Here is an 18,012-nt window from a genome sequence, read left to right as displayed (position 1 = left end):
ATTAAAACTGTAAGCAGTGATGAAAGGGCCCTTGCACACGGCCGGGTGTGCTGCGCCCGCGTCACGTGCTGGCGTAATGTGTTCGATGCAGTTATATCAGGACACTTTTCAAATCGAGCCGGTCTAGACCGAACTCTTTATAACATTTACAGAGACCCAACAGTACCACCATGAGCAAGCACTTGGCGACGGGGGCAAGGAAAAACTGCCTGTTGAGGGTAGGACAGTCCCTCCGGCTCTAGGTTGGTGGTTGTCTGCCTCAATCAGTTGGGGTGAGAGAGACAGACAGACAGACAGACAGACAGACATAACATTGCTAAAAATGACCAAAAAATTTGATATGGCCGACTTTGATGTCACGCCACGGACACGCCATTCAACATACAATCACAAAAAGCACAACTTTTAATCAGCAATGTTTTTTTGACTGTACTGATACATTTTGAAGTTGATCCAATACATTTGTAATTGTAAATGTATTACCCTGTTGGGTTTGGGATATCGCACCCACTAGATTTTTTTGTGCATCAGGATAAGATCTACGCGTGTGCCAATTTTTATGCATATCGGTGAAAGGAGCAGTGGATGGTACAGTTTATGGGCCCCTGACGGGCCATTTTGCCATACTCATAGTGGACCCCTAGAATTTTTTTTTAAAATTAGCCACGACTGACATGTGCGCTGCATTTCATCATTTCAATATGGGAAAGCCTCCAAAAATGCAATTCATTTGTTACTAAAATAATAATAATCCTTACAGATACAATAGGGCCTTCGCATGGTCAGTGCTAGGGCCCTAATGACAGTTGAATCTTACCTGAAATCTTCTTCTCATCTTAGTGTGTGGAGCCGAACTAACTGCCCCCTATGGCAACATTAACTCACCTGGTTACCCTGGAAACTACCCACCTAGCCGGGACTGTTACTGGACAGTGACAGTGGAGCCCAACTTGCTCATTACTTTTGCCTTCGGGACTCTCAGTCTGGAGCATCACCCTGACTGCAATTATGACTTCCTAGAGGTAAGAAATGCAGCTATATATCCCTATATTTTTGCATTTGGGTAATCAATCATTAAAAAAAAAAGCTCACTTTCACAGTGGGTCTTCTTAAAACAGAATTTATTTTTGAAGTATTTCAAAGCTACTAAAGGTATCAATTTTAGTTCAATTTGTTTGTCATGTGCACAACAGTCAGTGAAGCAGTCAAAAGGCAATGAAGTTCTCAGATATTAGGTAGGTATTTCACAGATTGAAATGAATAACATTTTAGTTTTAAGGTATGGCTTTTTTGTATCAACTAGGGCAATGTTCTTTATTTTTAAACTTTATTCCCTCACTCAAATCCAAAAATTGCGTACTAGGTTGTCTATAAATAGAATCTAGCTTAGTGCTGAATCCAAAGTACTATAACACTGGTTGTGCAATGTATGCCACTAGTGATACTACTCCATGAAAGAAGCTTGTAATGTAGAACTTCAGTCAATTATTCTTCTATTTATTGTCTTGTGTGGCCAAATGTTGTAGATCCGGGATGGTCTTCTACCTGAAGACCCAGTTCTGGGAAAGTACTGCAGTACTGCATCACCTGCCCCCCTTCAGACCACTGGTCCAGCTGCATGGATCCACTTCCACTCCGACTTCAGTGTCTCTGACCGAGGCTTCCACATAACATACACAACATCAGAAAGTAAGAAACTCTCTATACCGAAGAGGACAGTGCACCATGTCACAGTGTAACACATTTCATTGTGCACCTGCCTCACATGACATTTAGTGGAAGAATATTTTTTACCTTGGGAGCAGTATAATAGGACAGGACAACTTTAGGCTCACTAGGCTTGGAATCAGCTCTTAAAAGAAATGCCATAAAGTGCTGTTATTTGCTCTAATTATATTATTATACTATTATATCATCTTTATTTCAAGTTTAGACATTGGGTTTTAAAACATGTTTTGCCAAACAGAGAAAAAGATTGGTAGGCAACAGTGGTCTAATCTGGGTGTCGCCCTTGATATGTGACAGCCATTAGTTTAATTAAATTAGAGAGAAGACCTTTTTCCAATCTGTATGTATTAAATAGTTTCTGAAAATACATCTACTGATGCCTCTGGAGACATCTCTAGTAATTTTCCTGGACCCCAACTTGTGTCCAAATATCTAGCTACAGTGCTAGCGAGTAAAATAAAATACTTGTAAGAGTTCACATTAACAGAACTCATGTTCCCCAATATCCATAGTTTTGAGTCCTGCTCAATGTGAGATCGTATCATCTTTGAAGTTAATTCAGTACTATGTTTTTCTATTTTTTATTTCTATAATTGGGCAATTCCACAGCATATGTAGATGATCACCTTTTGTCATTTTACATCTCTGACACATGAAATGTAATTTGCTGTCAATTTTATGTAACCTGAGGGGAGTGTAATATGTTCTATTGAGCAGATGATATTGGATGGATGTTATTTGCCATTAATGATACCATATATAGAGGATGTTAATCCTCTCGTTGTTCTACATAACCTATTGTACAGGTAAGTTTATTTTTTTTTTACTTCTTTTTATTTCCCTTTATCAGGTGCAGTCATATACATTCACATGTTCAAGGATACAACACAGGTGTAAATGGGGTAGAGGTAGTCCATGGATTTTGACATCCTAACAATGTCCAGATAGAGTCCATATTCACTGAGTGAGAGGATGAACATACAGTATACAAACATTCATCATTCATAATTGGCAAAAAAAATGGCAGGGGGAAGAAAAACCCCCATCAGTCACATCAAGAATCATATCAATCAATAAAATATGAGATAATTGGGGACCATCTATTCAGGAATACATCCGTTTTCAAGTGTAACCTTACAGTTATATTTTCCATGTAGTAAACATCCTTAACCATCTCTCGCCATTGTGCTACTGTGGGGGGCTGCGGCCTCAGCCAGGAGATTGTAATCATCTTCTTAGCAATTAGAAGAAGGACTCTCAGCAATACTCTCTGATTATTGCTTTCTAGATCTTCTGGCAATATTCCTAACACAAAACAAGATGGTTCTAAGGAAAGATCTACATTTTAAAAAAAATGTATTTAAATTTGTATGTTTAGCCAATATCATAACAGTTTCGGACAATCCCAGAATATATGTGTGTGGTCTCCCACCAGGCCACAGCGCCTCCAGCACTGATTTGAGGTATCCACAAATCTTGACGTAACGACAGGAGTCCTGAAAAACCTCATCTTAGTTTTGCATTCAAATTCCTTCCAGATAGGGCTATTTGTTATTTTGTGGCCCTCTCTGCATGACAATTCCCAGCTGTTATCTGGAATTGTGGTGTTAATTTCCAGTTCCATTTTTCTTTCATATCTAAACTGTTATCTGTTAGTTCTTCTTGTAGTATCTTCTTTTTAATAGTCCCTTTGATTGTTAAAATAAACCCTCTATATTAGAGGATAAAGTGCATAGTTTGTCCCATTCTTTGTGTTTCTGTAAATAGTGTCTCAGTTGGAGATATTTAAAGAAAAATCATGGGCTGGAAGATTGTATTTATGTCTGAGCTGCTCATTACTGTTGCTCTTTACTGTTGCTCTTTCTCTCATTTTACAAGGTCAGAGTGAAAACTGTAATTCAATTTTCAATTCAGTTCAATTAATAAAGACAAATATAATTAAAGCTGCAAGCAACATTGGGCGGGACCTCGCACTCCACGCAACTCGGGGCGTGCTGCGGGCGCGTCACGTGTCATCGTTAAACGTGCGGACCAAAAGATGAAATTTCACGTAAATCAGCTCAAAATTGCCACGCAGGGCTTACTTCCTGTTGCCAGTAGGTGGCGCTATCACTATGTCTTAATATTGTCATGTAGACAAGTTATGGCGGGACTGTTATAACACACGTGAAGTTTCATTGAGATTGGACCACATACGCTGAAGTTATGAGGACGTGTTCAGGGCGAGACTGTTAGAGAATATATGAAGTTTATTGGAGATTTGACATTGCACACTGAAGTTATGAGTGCTGTTTTATGGTGAATCGGCTGAATTCGACAAGTCGTCACTGGCACGGTCATTTCACGTAACTCAGCTCAAAATCGCCACGCAGCGCTTACTTCCTGTTGCCAGTAGGTGGCGCTATCACTGTGTTTGAATATTGTCATGTAGACGTGTTCGGGGCAGGATTCTTATCAAACACGTGACGTTTCATTGAGACTTTCATTTGACCACGTACACTGAAGTTATGAGGACGTGTTCAGGGCGAGACTGTTACAGAATATATGAAGTTTATTGGAGATTGGACATTGCACACTGAAGTTATGAGTACTGTTTTACGATGTTTGACGTACAGTCACAAATAGCTCAACTCTTCATCTAGTTTAGTTTGTTCTTCCAGTCGTATTTTCTTTAATCTAGATGCAATTTGATCATCATTCCCCCCTTAAAAGTGCTTTAGCTCCCCCCCATAAAATTGATGGGGTCACCTCTCCATTATCATTTGTCTCGAAATATTCTTTTAAATTTTGTTTTAAATCCTGTGTAGCCGCGGTATTAGTCAATAAGTCTCCAGTATCTGAAGAAATTTTCTTTGTTTAAATCTATATTTAAAGTAACAGGAGCATGATCACTCAGTTATTGGTTCTATATGGCAATCTGTTACTTTATACATATGCTGTTGAGATAAACAGAAGAAATCAATTCTGGAATAACTGTTATGCACATTAGAGAAAAAAATAGTCTTTTCCTGAAGGGTTTCTAGATCTCCAAGGGTCAATAAGTCCTAATTCTAAAATCATACTAATAAGTGTTTTGGTTTTTATAGTTTGGGGTCCTCCCTCTGCTGGCATTCTATCTAGCCTTCCATCCTGTACAGCATTGAAATCTCCCCTGACTATCATGATGCCCTTAGCATTGTCCGCAATAACATTTGCAATTTCCTTAAAGAAATTCTGGTCTGGTTCATTTGGGGCATACAGGTTCAAAATAGACATCTCCACCTCTCCTATTGTACCTACAACCATAATAAACCTCCTTAGTTTATCCTGAATAACTTTTTCAGAGGAGAAGGCTTATGTCCTGTTAATTATGATTGCAACTCCCCCTTTTTTTATTTTTTTTTTACCAAACAATGAATTGAATACTTGACCCACCCATTCCCTTTTTAAATTTTTATGTTCTCCTTCTGGTAAATGGGTTTCCTGTAATAAGGCAATTGAACAATGCAATTTTTTTGAACTGACTATAGTTTTTTCCCTTTTAATAGGATGATTCAGTCCATGGACATTATACTTAATTATGGTTAAATTGTTCATGAATGTATAGCAAAAGTGTTCATCCTATCCTCAATTACTATTTTCCACCCAGACCTCAGTTTCAGCATAATGCACCTGTTAAGTACCTGAGACATAAAATATGACTGCACATCTGTTACTATGATATGAACAAGCATTGAACGGATGAACAGAAAGAACTTATATATACAAACAAATGAGAACTAACTTCCAAAAACCCAGCTGGTTGCACGAACATCCTGCTAACCAGCTTCTGTAAAGACGGAGAGTTGTGACTAAAATCTCTCCGGGGTAAAACACTTAGTGCTACTGCGACTATTTACAGAGTCGCCTGTGAGTGAAATAAAAAAAATCATCCTCTGAAGGAGAAACCCTGTTATTTTTCAGTGTTTTTTTTTCCCCTTTCTTTTTAAGTAAACCAGCCAAATAGGACCAAGCACCAAGCAAGGAAACCTGTAAGTCTGGTCTATTGGCAGCGCTATTTAGCAGTAGTCTATTTACCTCTCAATGTTGTTTGCTATTCAATCTTCACCTCGAACAAAAGTCTGCCAGTCCGCGTTGGTCATCAGTAAAGGTCCCGCTCTGTTTGATGCCAATGCTGTGACCAGGGGGTTGTGCAGCAGCTCCTGCTGCTCTGGAGATCATCCCGTTCATCCACCTTGACATTAATTCCCATCTTCATGAGTGTGGGGGCCGCCTCCGAAAGGGGGGCAGGGAACGGTGATTGGGCTTCCATTTTCTTTTCTTTAAGCTGTTTTATCACCTCCCGTACCTGTTTAAGTTTCTTCTGTACATCCGATGTGTAATCCTGGTCGAAGAAGGTCTTCTGTCCTTGATGTGTCACCCCCCTGTTTTTTCCAGGCGTGCTGAAGTATCGTTTCCCTGACTCGGAGTCGGAGAACCGGACTATGATGGATCTCGGGGGTCAGGTTCCTTCGGTTTCATGGTCAGCGAGCGGTGAGCTCTCTCCAGGCACAAGTCCAAATCCTTCGGTAGTTCAAGTGAAGTGCGCATCAAGTTGGATATGAACTTAATCATATCGTTCGTTTCCTCTCCCTCTGTCACACCATATATGCGCAAATTATTCTGTCTTGCCCTGGACTCGAGGTCTTCACACTTAGCAGACAGTTTAGCTTCCCTTTGAAGTAAATAGCGGATTGCTCTCTCATGTCGGAGTGCTTTATCTTCCGTGTCACTCACTCTCTGTTCCACATTTGTTACTTGTTGTTCCAGTCTTGTCGTACGTTGTAGCACATCTTCGAGGGTAGATTCGACCCTCGATAAGGTGGCCTTCGTATCTTTAGAGGCCTCTGAATGTTCTCGCCGTAGGTCACGAAGTTCAGCAAGCTTCGCAGCCATTTTTTCATCAGCGCCAGTATCACATGTAGGTGAAGCGGTGCCTGTTTGGTCTTGTTTCTCGTATTTTTTAGTCGCTTTGCTTTTCTTTTCTGTATCTTTTCTTAAAGTTGACATTCTGGCCTTAGCATGAGGTGACTAATTAAATTTAAATACTGATTTCACTAGTTTTTTGAGGGTTTCTTCCCACAGCCGGAGGATCAGGCTGTTGTTCCTACCATGACGTCACCAGAAGCCCCGTACAGCTAAGTTTCAAAAGCAGTTTCCTTTGGAATATCTGGGGAAATGTCTTCAAAGTTTTCTTTAACCCATTGTCTAATTTGAAGGAATTTGAAAAAATTCTATTTAAGAAGGTTGAATTTTATCGGTGCCTGGTTAGCTTAGTTGGTAGAGCTGGCATCCCATGTACTGAGGCTGAGTCCTTGCTGCAGCGGCCCAGGGTTCCAATCCGACCTGCGGCACTTTGCTGCATGTCAATCCCTCTCTCTGCCCCCCTTTCCTGTCTGTAAACTAATACAAAAAAAAGAAGGTTGAATTTTTGTTGTTGGAAGGTGGCACATGTATCATTCTTTTTTTTTTTTTTTACTTTATTTTTCAATCAATCAATAAAAACCGGTACAAAAATACAAAAACACAAGGGCGGTAACCACTACTTTGTCACATACAGGTGCCATTTTGTCCATCTTACAGTATATAGCTCCGTTTTAATTCGTAGACTATAGGTCATTTGTTCCATTGATCAAATTTCTTCTACAATGTCCAGCCAGTGGCTCAGTCCAGGTGGGTCAGTCCAGGTGGGTCAGCCAACTTCTTGTAATGGCCTTCTTAGCCGCAAGTGATATATCCAAAGATTTCACCCATGGCTCTCAGAACCCCCTCCCAAAATGACTGAATGATGTATTTTCATACATGACCAGAATATATGAGAGTTAAATTTCTCCAACCAAACTCCCTCCATCTTTTAGAGCTTGTTGATGTATGTTGGGTCTTAAATATGGACTGCCAATCACTTCCAGACAACTCGATGTTAAATTATTTTTCCCATTTCACTTTTATATACACTGTATTTCTTCCCTGTTGCTTCAGTAAACCTTTGTACAGTACAATTCTTGTAGGAGTTTGCTTATATATAGAGAGAATTTTGTTCCTTTATTATTCAATCAAATAGAATAGATTTGAAACCAAAAAAGAGATTTGAAACCAAAAAAGAGTAAGTGGCAATCAAAAAAAGAGAACATATTTCTTTAACTTCAAACAAAACTAATGTTTGTAAGTAAAAACATACAACCATTTTGCTTATAAATCAGTCCTCTTTGCTTGCGAGTTATAAAGTTTTGTTTGCTAATTCAACTGCACTTGATGGGCGGGGCATACGCTGGTGGATGAGAGAAGAGTTTCTATTGGTTTGTTTGACCTGGCTATGTCTTCCGCATTACACCCACTTCTCCCTGTGCTGTGCTGCTTGGAGGTAAGCCTGTTGCTCTTGAAACGTTTCCCATAAGTAATGAATTGCGCTATATATCATTGGCTACGGCCTACCGTACATTCACAACAACAACAACAACACAAGTAATGAATTATAATGCCCTGCTGCTGCAAGCACACTGATTAGCAGCAACATGGTTGTCTCTGCTAGTCACGGCCTGAGCAGAGTAGCCTAATGAGTGAGTGAATTACAGGGAGGCGTATACAACGTCGGGCTGTGATTTTAACATTTAGTGTTGCATGGTACTCGCGGTGCCAAAACTTCACGGTTCCTACACAACAGTACTACCGTGGATTACTAAACTACCACTGAACCCGGTGCCAGTTTCCACTGTGTAGCGGGCTGCCGCTACTCCTCCCGGCTCCCGTTCTCGCTACAGCTGTTCTAATGTCAACAAACACACGTGGCGAATAATTAAAATTACAGGACATGTCTTTTGGTCTGATTATACAGATCAGCGGTGCTGAAATTTGCGTTTCTCTTTAGACTACACATTCTACATCTGAGGTCAAAAGCATCAATCAGTGTCATTTAAGTCGGACCGTCTGACGCGGCTGCTCCTGTATAGACCAGTAATGCTGGCTGGTTAGAAATATGTGCGTGAATTTGTTAAATTATTCGCCACGTGTATTGTGTTGCTTAGTCATTTACTACAGGTTTAAATTTCACATTTTCATATTGATAGATGTTACACAAACCAGGTTTTCAACTCTTGTACATGCAGGACATCTTTATAAAACATCTGTGAAATAACATGTTATTTATATAAAACCACACTTATTACTGAATTTAAAAATGACTTCTTAAAAGTAAAACACTTTATAAACATTTATGTTTCATTCATATTCCAGTTACACACGTTGCAAGTAACAAAGCTAGAACTTTTATGTAAACTGTGCAGATCATGTCCTTCATCAAGGTATCTTAGGTTTCTAGTATACTGAAGTGTGATCTAGTAATGGAGCTCTGCAGCCAGTGTTCATCTTGATGCGTCTTCCTTTGGATACCCAGACTGTCCTGATGCTGCAGCTGTCTCTGTCTGATGGGTTCAGGAACACCTGAGCTTCATCAGGTCACCTGTAAGACATGGCAGATTCAGTGTTACTTGTAAGACCGCATATACAGTGGGTACGGAAAGTATTCAGACCCCTTTAAAATTTTCACTCTTTGTTTCATTGCAGCCATTTGCTAAAATCAAAAAAGTTCATTTTATTTCTCATTAATGTACACTCAGCACCCCATCTTGACAGAAAAAAACAGAAATGTAGAAATTTTTGCAAATTTATTAAAAAAGAAAAACTGAAATATCACATGGTCATAAGTATTCAGACCCTTTGCTGTGACACTCATATTTAACTCACATGCTGTCCATTTCTTCTGATCCTCCTTGAGATGGTTCTGCGCCTTCATTGGAGTCTAGCTGTGTTTAATTAAACTGATTGGACTTGATAAGAAAAGGCACACACCTGTCTATATAAGACCTTACAGCTCACAGTGCATGTCAGAGCAAATGAGAATCATGAGGTCGAAGGAACTGCCCAAGGAGCTCAGAGACAGAATTGTGGCAAGGCACAGATCTGGCCAAGGTTACAAAAGGATTTCTGCAGCACTCAAGGTTCCTAAGAGCACAGTGGCCTCCATAATCCTTAAATGGAAGAAGTTTGGGACGACCAGAACTCTTCCTAGACCTGGCCGTCCAGCCAAACTGAGCAATCGTGTGAGAAGAGCCTTGGTGAGAGAGGTAAAGAAGAACCCAAAGATCACTGTGGCTGAGCTCCAGAGATGCAGTAGGGAGATGGGAGAAAGTTCCACAAAGTCAACTATCACTGCAGCCCTGCACCAGTCGGGGCTTTATGGCAGAGTGGCCCGACGGAAGCCTCTCCTCAGTGCAAGACATATGAAAGCCCGCATAGAGTTTGCCAAAAAACACATGAAGGACTCCCAGACTATGAGAAATAAGATTATCTGGTCTGATGAGACCAAGATTGAACTTTTTGGCGTTAATTCTAAGCGGTATGTGTGGAGAAAACCAGGCACTGCTCATCACCTGCCCAATACAATCCCAACAGTGAAACATGGTGGTGGCAGCATCAGGCTATGGGGATGTTTTTCAGCTGCAGGGACAGGACGACTGGTTGCAATTGAAGGAAAGATGAATGTGGCCAAGTACAGAGATATCCTGGAAGAAAACCTCTTCCAGAGTCCTCAGGACCTCAGACTGGGCCAAAGGTTCACCTTCCAACAAGACAATAACCCTAAGCACACAGCTAAAATAACAAAGGAGTGGCTTCGGAACAACTCTGTGACCATTCTTGACTGGCCCAGCCAGAGCCCTGACCTAAACCCAATTGACCATCTCTGGAGAGATCTGAAAATGGCTGTCCACCAACGTTCACCATCCAACCTGACAGAACTGGAGAGGATCTGCAAGGAAGAATGGCAGAGGATCCCCAAATCCAGGTGTGAAAAACTTGTTGCATCATTCCCAAGAAGACTCTTGGCTGTAGTAGCTCAAAAGGGTGCTTCTACTCAATACTGAGCAAAGGGTCTGAATACTTATGACCATGTGATATTTCAGTTTTTCTTTTTTAATAAATTTGCAAAAATTTCTACATTTCTGTTTTTTTCTGTCAAGATGGGGTGCTGAGTGTACATTAATGAGAAATAAAATGAACTTTTTTGATTTTAGCAAATGGCTGCAATGAAACAAAGAGTGAAAATTTTAAAAGGGGTCTGAATACTTTCCGTACCCACTGTAATATATAGTATAATAAGTGAAGTAACAATAGCACGTACGTAGAGAGTTCAGGACAGGGACTACACAAAAAGCAACATGAAAAACAACCACCAGGCTTAACGATCACACTGTCCCTCGTATTACAACATAAAGTCCGACAGGCTCAGTAACTATAGTATCACAGAGCTGCTGTGTGCTAATCAAAGCTACAATCTTACCAAACAAATGACCTCTGCTGCTGAATTTATACATGGTACAAGTACGGTGTCTTCCTCTGTTCACAGCTGTATTGATCCACACGGTGAACAGATACTTAGCTACCCAGCAGATATGTAACTGTTACCAGGTTAAAGACAATTAAACATATCTAACGTTATCTTCCCTGTTCTATGCAGCTCAACGAGCTAACAGCTGATGAGCGCTACAGTTTGTTAGCTCGGAGGTTTTCTGCTCTAACAGCGACACAAACATATTACTGACTGAGCACGTTTAACAAAATACAGACGAACATAAAGCCAATTTAGCCCGGTCACAAAACCCACAACAGTTAGGGAGTTAGGGAGCCCCCCCCAGCACGAAGCTTGGTAATTCACGGCATAAACTTCGTGTGAATCTCTATAACAATATCAGCAGGGGAGAATATGGAGACATCTGCACCAGCTGGCTTAATAAATTAACCTCACTTTATAAGTTTCATGTTCATCTTGCACACATTTAACAAACAATAACTACGTTAGCATCACTGAAGCTCCTGCAGCTAACAACTATTAGCATGTGCTAGCGTTACACGAACAATAAAAAACAAAGCATAAATTCTTAAAAATACTTAGTTACTTCCTCTGCCATCTCTCCACAGACAGTTGGTATGAATCCCTCTTTCAGGAACAGTATTTCAGCCAGGCCAGTGTTGTACTGACTGAGGTTGTGAAAACAGTCCGACACGAAGTGGTTCAGACACGTTCCGGTTTTTCGCTGGACATTGCCGTCAAAAACAAAAATAAATCCAGTGGCTCATTGTGTTGGGCTGTGCTGCCAATGACTGAACAGTTTGCCTGCTGAAGCCTTTGCCCAGACATTAGGCTGGCAGGCTTCTGGCTGCTGGCTGCTGGCTCACTTGCTTGTTCTCTGCTAACTTGCTCTTTTATAGTGAAAATGGCGGAGCTCCGATAGTCAACAAGGACTTTAACTTCCTGGAAGGGTGGCAACATTCGCGGTGAAAGGTCGCAAACACAACTGTGACATCACAGTTGGTGCGAAGTCTACATTGCGTGTTTTATCTCCTGTGTTTAACTGAGGCAGCTCACAAAAACATGACTGAGTCATCTTTTTTCACACTTTGCCTGCTGATAGGCCCTCCAGAGTCCCAAATGTACATAATCAAATGATTAAAAAGTTGGTTTTGCATAATATGTCCCCTTTAATGAATTTATCATTGAATCCCATCCTCTCTAGTACTTTATATAAAAAATCCCAGCTGACCCTATCAAACGCCTTTTAAGCATTTAAGCTGATCAGGGCAGCGCTTATATGGTGTTTATTGACATGGTCTATAATATGAAGGGTGCGCCTGATGTTGTCTTGTGTTTGGCGTCCTTTTTACAAAGTCTGGTCTTCATGTATCAGGTCAGGCAGAAAACACTGTTTTAGTGATAATGGATGTGAACAGTTTATAATCTACATTCAGAATCGATATTGGGCGATATTACTCGCAGTATTCTTTATTTTCCCCCCCTTTGGGGATGACAGAAATCACAGCATCTCTCCAGGATGGTGGGACTATAGCCTTCTTAAGTGTCCAATTAAATGATTCCAATAGTACCGGGGCAAGGACTTCTTTGAATTTTTTGTACCATTTGTTTGGATAGCCGTTGCTCCCAGGACTTTTATTAGTTGCCAGTCTACCTATGGCTTTAACCAATTCGTCTTTTGTAATAGGGGCGGTCAGATATCTATTTTGCTCTGAGCCTATTGATTCTATTTCATCGTTAATTAAGTTTTCTATTTGTTTCCTTATATTTTTAATCTGATTCCCTATTGTGTCCTTATTGTCATTCTTGGGTTATTGTTTCTCTAGTTTTTCCAATTCCTTCTCTAAATGATCATATTTTGATCTCCGGATTTTCCTTAGAATGAGCTGTTCTTGAAATTAGCTTCCCTCTCATAACTGCTTTGACCGTGTCCCAAATAGTAGTTGGGTCGACCTGTTCATCCTTATTATCATTATACATTCACCAATTTCTTTTTTATTTTCTTCCACTGTGGATTTATTGTTTAAAATTCCAATATTCAGCCTCCATTCCTTGGCTTGCTGTTAAAATGTATATTTAGATAAACAATGCTGTGATCAGACAGATCTGCTGTTCCGATTGTGCACTCATGTACCCTGTGTCTATCTATAGTATTCATCAGGAAAAAGTCCAACCTAGAGTGTACTTTGTGTGTAGCTGAATAGTGGGTGAATTCCATATCCCTTGTATGAACACTTCTCCACACATAAAATAACTCTGCCTCTCTTATCAGAATATTTAGTTTTTTTTTATTTTGGGGATCCATGTCTGCTCTTGCTTGTTGTGTCTAATTGGTGGTTCAAAATTGTATTCCAATCTCCCGAACAGACAAGGATTCCCTCACTCAGATACAATCTGGTCGAATAATCTGGCAAATGTATCATTTACGTATAAATCCTCAACTGCGTGAATTTCTTTGTCCTTCGATCATTGTAATATTGTGTCAGCAATGTTGTTTTAAAGATTAGGGTTGCCCCATAAATTAGTCTTCTTGAGAAATTAGACATTTAGATCTAAAAGTGAGTGATTCTTGCCAAGCATAAAATGTCTTCAGTATTATAGAGTTTATTATAGATTTGTGGATAAATAGTGTGGATAAACATTTTTTGTACGTATACAATGGACTACATTTAAAGGTGTAGTCCTCATCTCTACTCATCTCTCTTCTATTGAGAGCCATCTCACCTCACTGTTCTCCGGGTGAAGCCAAATCCAAAGTGGTCGGGACTGTGAAGCAAGATAATAGTTCTTAAAATGTGGTAGATTAAGTCCCCCCTTTGTATATGGGGACTGTAAATAAATCAGTTTAACCCTTAGTTTCCTTTTTTCATAAAAGGGTGTCATAGATTTGTTAGGTTCTTTAAAGAAACTCTTGGGAATTTTGATAGGAATAACTAAATAAACTTTGGCAGAATATTCATTTTTATTACACTGATTCTGCCAATAAGGGTCAGTGGGAGATCCATTCATCTTTGGAGGTCAGATTTGGTTTGTATAGTATAATAGCTTTGTGTAATTCTCTTTAAATAATTGTTCTATCCTGTACATTTGGTAATAGTATCTCACTTTTAGTGTAATTTAATTTATACCCTGAAACTACACTGTATTCTTTTAGACATTGCAATAATGGGGGTGTGAGATACTATTGAGATGTGAGATAAGATAAGATATTCCTTTATTTATCCCCCTTAGGAGAAATTCAGGTTGACACAGCAGCAATAGTGCAAAACAAAGAACAAAAATCATCACAAATAAAAATATTACAAAATATAATAGAAGATATAAAAACTATAAATGAAAGTATATACACTATGCATTGTTCAAGTAGGACATGGAGTGCAAAATATGAGCAGAAAATTAAACTTGACTAAAACTATAAAAATATACTGTACATGTGGAAATTAAACAGGTTTGTGCGTTGTAGGTAGGAGTTTTAAACCAGTCTTAGTCAGCGGGGGATGGAGGTACTGGGTGCTGTGGCGTTATGGAGTCTGATGGCAGACGGAACAAACGAGCCTCCAAACTGCTTTGAGGCTCGTGGCTGGGTCAGTCTGTAGCTAAAAGTGCTCCTGAGCTGCCACAGCTCAGTGTAGAGAGAATGAGGGGGGTTGTCCATGATGGCTTTCAGCTTCCCTCTCATCCTCTTCTCAGTTACAGCCTCCACACTGTCCAGTTCCATCCCCACCACCGAGCTGGCCTTCCTCACTAGCTTGCTCAGGTTGTTGGCACCCCCTGTGCCGATGCCTCCACCCCAACAGACCACCGTAAAGAATAGGACACTGGCCACTACAGACTGGTAGAACATCCGTAGTAGCCGAGTGTACACGTTGAATGACCTGAGCCTCCTCAGAAAGAACACTGTTATATGTAACAGGAGGTCGTATTTTGTGTTCACTTGTACCAAATTTGATTCCAGCCATGGAGGGGTTAGAACAAATGCCAATGGCTAATAGTTTGATGGCAAGAGCAAGGGTGATTTTGGACATCCTTGCCGGCAACCTCTGGATTAGGAGAAGGTGTTAGTGAGAATGTCATTTGTTAGAATATTGTCTTTGGCTGCATTAAAGAGTGTTTTAATATAGTTAATAGATATCCCTCCAAAGTCCATAGGCTTCTCAAAAGAGAAAACTAGGTTAAATTCTGTCGAATCCCTTGTTAGCATCCATAGTTATTATAAGCATTGGTTTCCATTTTTTTGTTGTTGCAGCATTTCACTATGTGGATTATTTGCTGTACGTCGTCCTTATTCGTATTTTTTACAAACATTGTTTGATTGTCGTGAATTATGCTCGGTGTAATATCTTCCATTGCGAACAATTAGTTTGGATAATACCTTATAATCTGCATTTAGGAGACTAAGGTGCCTGTACGAATTGCATTTCTGTTTGTCCTTGCCTGGTTTCGGGAATTGCTGCCACCTCCAATGATTCTGGTAATTTTTTATTTTTTAAAGCTTCTTATCATATTTGTAAGGGGGGTCAGTAATTTCTCTGAGACGGCGTAGTTCTCTATCAGGCAGCCGTCTGGCCCAGGTGCTTTATTCTTTAAAGAATGAATGGCTTGGAGTACCTCCATCTCTGATATACCAGCATAAAGTCATCATCAGCTTGTAATTTGTGGAGAGGTATTCCATCTAAAAATCTTTTAGCTCTGATATTTTCATCATCATACCCTGTTTTATATAGATCTTCTTAAACTGAGTTTTCCAGCTCTGATATTTTCATCATCCCTGTTTCCCTACCCTGTTTTATATAGATCTTCTAAAATTGAGTTGTCTAGGTCCCTGCCATCCTCTGTTAAATGGATGGCAGGTAAATGGATGGTAAATGGACCTGTACTTGTATAGCGCCTTTCTAGTCTTCCAACCACTCAAAGCGCTTTTACACTATGTGCCACATTCACCCTTTCACACATACATTCACACAGTGATGGCAAAGCCCATCGAACAGAATCTAATGCATTCATACACATTCACACACCGATGCACAACATCCTGAGCAATTTGGGGTTCAGTATCTTGCTCAAGGATGCTTCGACGTGTGGCACCAGGAGCCGGGGATTGAACCAACAGCCTTCCGATTGGGGGACGACCCGCTCTGCCTCTGTGCCACAGCCACCCCTAATAATATTAATATTGCGTGAATATATCTATCAGATGCCAAGCTGATATTTAGCTTGTTTTATTTCCATATTCATAATAGTGATAGTTTGTCCTGGCCATAACTGTTTCTTCGTTTGTGCACAGATTATAATAAAGCATCCTAGTTTTAGTTGGAGCGTTAAGATGTTCTTCCCTTTTTGTAGCATGGTGATCCTGTTTTATTTTCTAATATCTATTTTAAGTTTAACTAGTGTTTCTCTATTTTCTTTTGCCTTATGAGTGCTGTATGATTGATAGAATATTAATGGTATGATATAAATTTGGCGTCTTTTAGCATGTCATTTCTAAATTTTCAAATTTACCATTTGGGAAGCAGCTGAGAATGTGCTCCATTGTTCCTTGCTTGGGTCACAGTGGACATGTTGGTGAATCTGCTTTACTCCATATGTACAAGTTTGATGGGCTGTGGAGCACATTGTACACTACTTGAATTGTATTCTTTGTAGGGCTGGGCAAGTTAACGTGTTATTATCCTGTTAAAGCATGCATTAATTAATTCTGACAATTATTTTATCTCGCATTAATGCCATTTTTTAAATATTATAAGTATTTTAAAAGTCTGTTGCTCACTGGCATTACACATCCAGACAAACCATGGATCACAGGAGGGGAGTGGAGGGAAGCTTCGGCAGACTACTTTGGATGCAGCGTGTGGGAGAAGTATAGATAAACAAAAGCAAGACAAGCTAACAAATGCCATAGCGAAGCGGATAGGTTCAAACTGCAGGCCGATTAGTATTGTGGAAGATAGGATCGCAACAAATGACTGCACGAATGGGCCTCCCTCAAGATGCACCATCACAAGAAGAATGCACAAGTTGTATGAAAAGGAGAGGTCTACAAAAACGATGACGTTACAATGTGCACCAACTGTTGCTTTCACTGGAGACTACTGGACATTGCTGGGTAACCATAATTACCACAGAGTTACAGTGCTTTATATTGATGGACAGTGGGAGCTGCATTCACATGCTCTGATGGTAATGAAAACAAAGAGAAATTTTGCTTGCACAGCAGTGGAAAGTTTCAAATAAAGTCAGCACACTTAGCACAGATAGTGCAAGAATTATTTAAACTGCTACTGTGTAAAGGGAATACTGCTGTAAACAAAAAAAAAATTATTTGTTTAAAGTGTATAAGTGTGAACCAAATGTTATTGCACTTTTGTTTATATAGCAGTATTTCTAAAATAAAAGTGCATAATACACTACTTTAGAATTCATTAGTGATAAAAAAATGTAATCGTTGCCCAGCACTAATTCACTGTGACTATAGCCCAGGTGATCTTCCTCTAAAATGCATTCTCCAATTACATCCTGGCCACCTGCCTCCTTCCCACTGACTTGCCCTTCTCTACTGTCGCCCTTACCTCTTGTTGAAACAGCCCGAATGTTTCTTCCCCTTGGTGGTGTTAATGTTGGGAAGTGGAAAGGATCCTAGTGCAGCTAGTGTAACCACTCCCACCAGATTATAACACATAAAACATGTCAATTTGGTAGATTTTTCACCAGAACAAAACCAATAAAGTGACAAAGTGAAATGAAGTGAATTTGTGTAGAGTACATTCCTGCAAAACTGGATACAAAACAAATTAAGCTGATAAACACACCTGCACTGTACATATTTTACTGGAACAGATATACGTAGAGCTGACCATGACCCATGTACCGAGGCTGAGTCCTTGCTGCAGCGGCCCAGGGTT

General features: G+C 40.0%; 1 protein-coding gene and 1 long non-coding RNA gene across 2 annotated transcripts in view; one reads left to right on the top strand and one right to left on the bottom strand.

The window, feature by feature from the left end:
• Window positions 1-18,012, top strand: part of cubn (cubilin (intrinsic factor-cobalamin receptor)) — a 139,345-nt gene that overhangs the window by 23,842 nt on the left and 97,491 nt on the right. The window contains exons 15-16 of the mRNA XM_051410208.1: window positions 841-1,022; window positions 1,527-1,689. Coding sequence (XP_051266168.1) covers window positions 841-1,022; window positions 1,527-1,689 — 345 coding nt within the window. The remainder of the gene's footprint in view (window positions 1-840; window positions 1,023-1,526; window positions 1,690-18,012) is intronic.
• On the bottom strand, window positions 7,866-11,984 carry LOC127369194 (uncharacterized). The gene is made up of 2 exons (XR_007886029.1): window positions 11,697-11,984; window positions 7,866-9,202 (listed from the first exon to the last, which is right to left on the bottom strand). It is a non-coding gene; the product is annotated as an uncharacterized LOC127369194 (long non-coding RNA).

This window comes from Dicentrarchus labrax, unplaced genomic scaffold (genome assembly GCF_905237075.1).
Source record: "Dicentrarchus labrax unplaced genomic scaffold, dlabrax2021, whole genome shotgun sequence".
NCBI classification, from domain to species: domain Eukaryota; kingdom Metazoa; phylum Chordata; class Actinopteri; family Moronidae; genus Dicentrarchus; species Dicentrarchus labrax.
The sequence above is the reverse complement of the archived record's forward strand: the minus strand, read 5'-3'. Positions and strand labels throughout refer to the sequence as shown.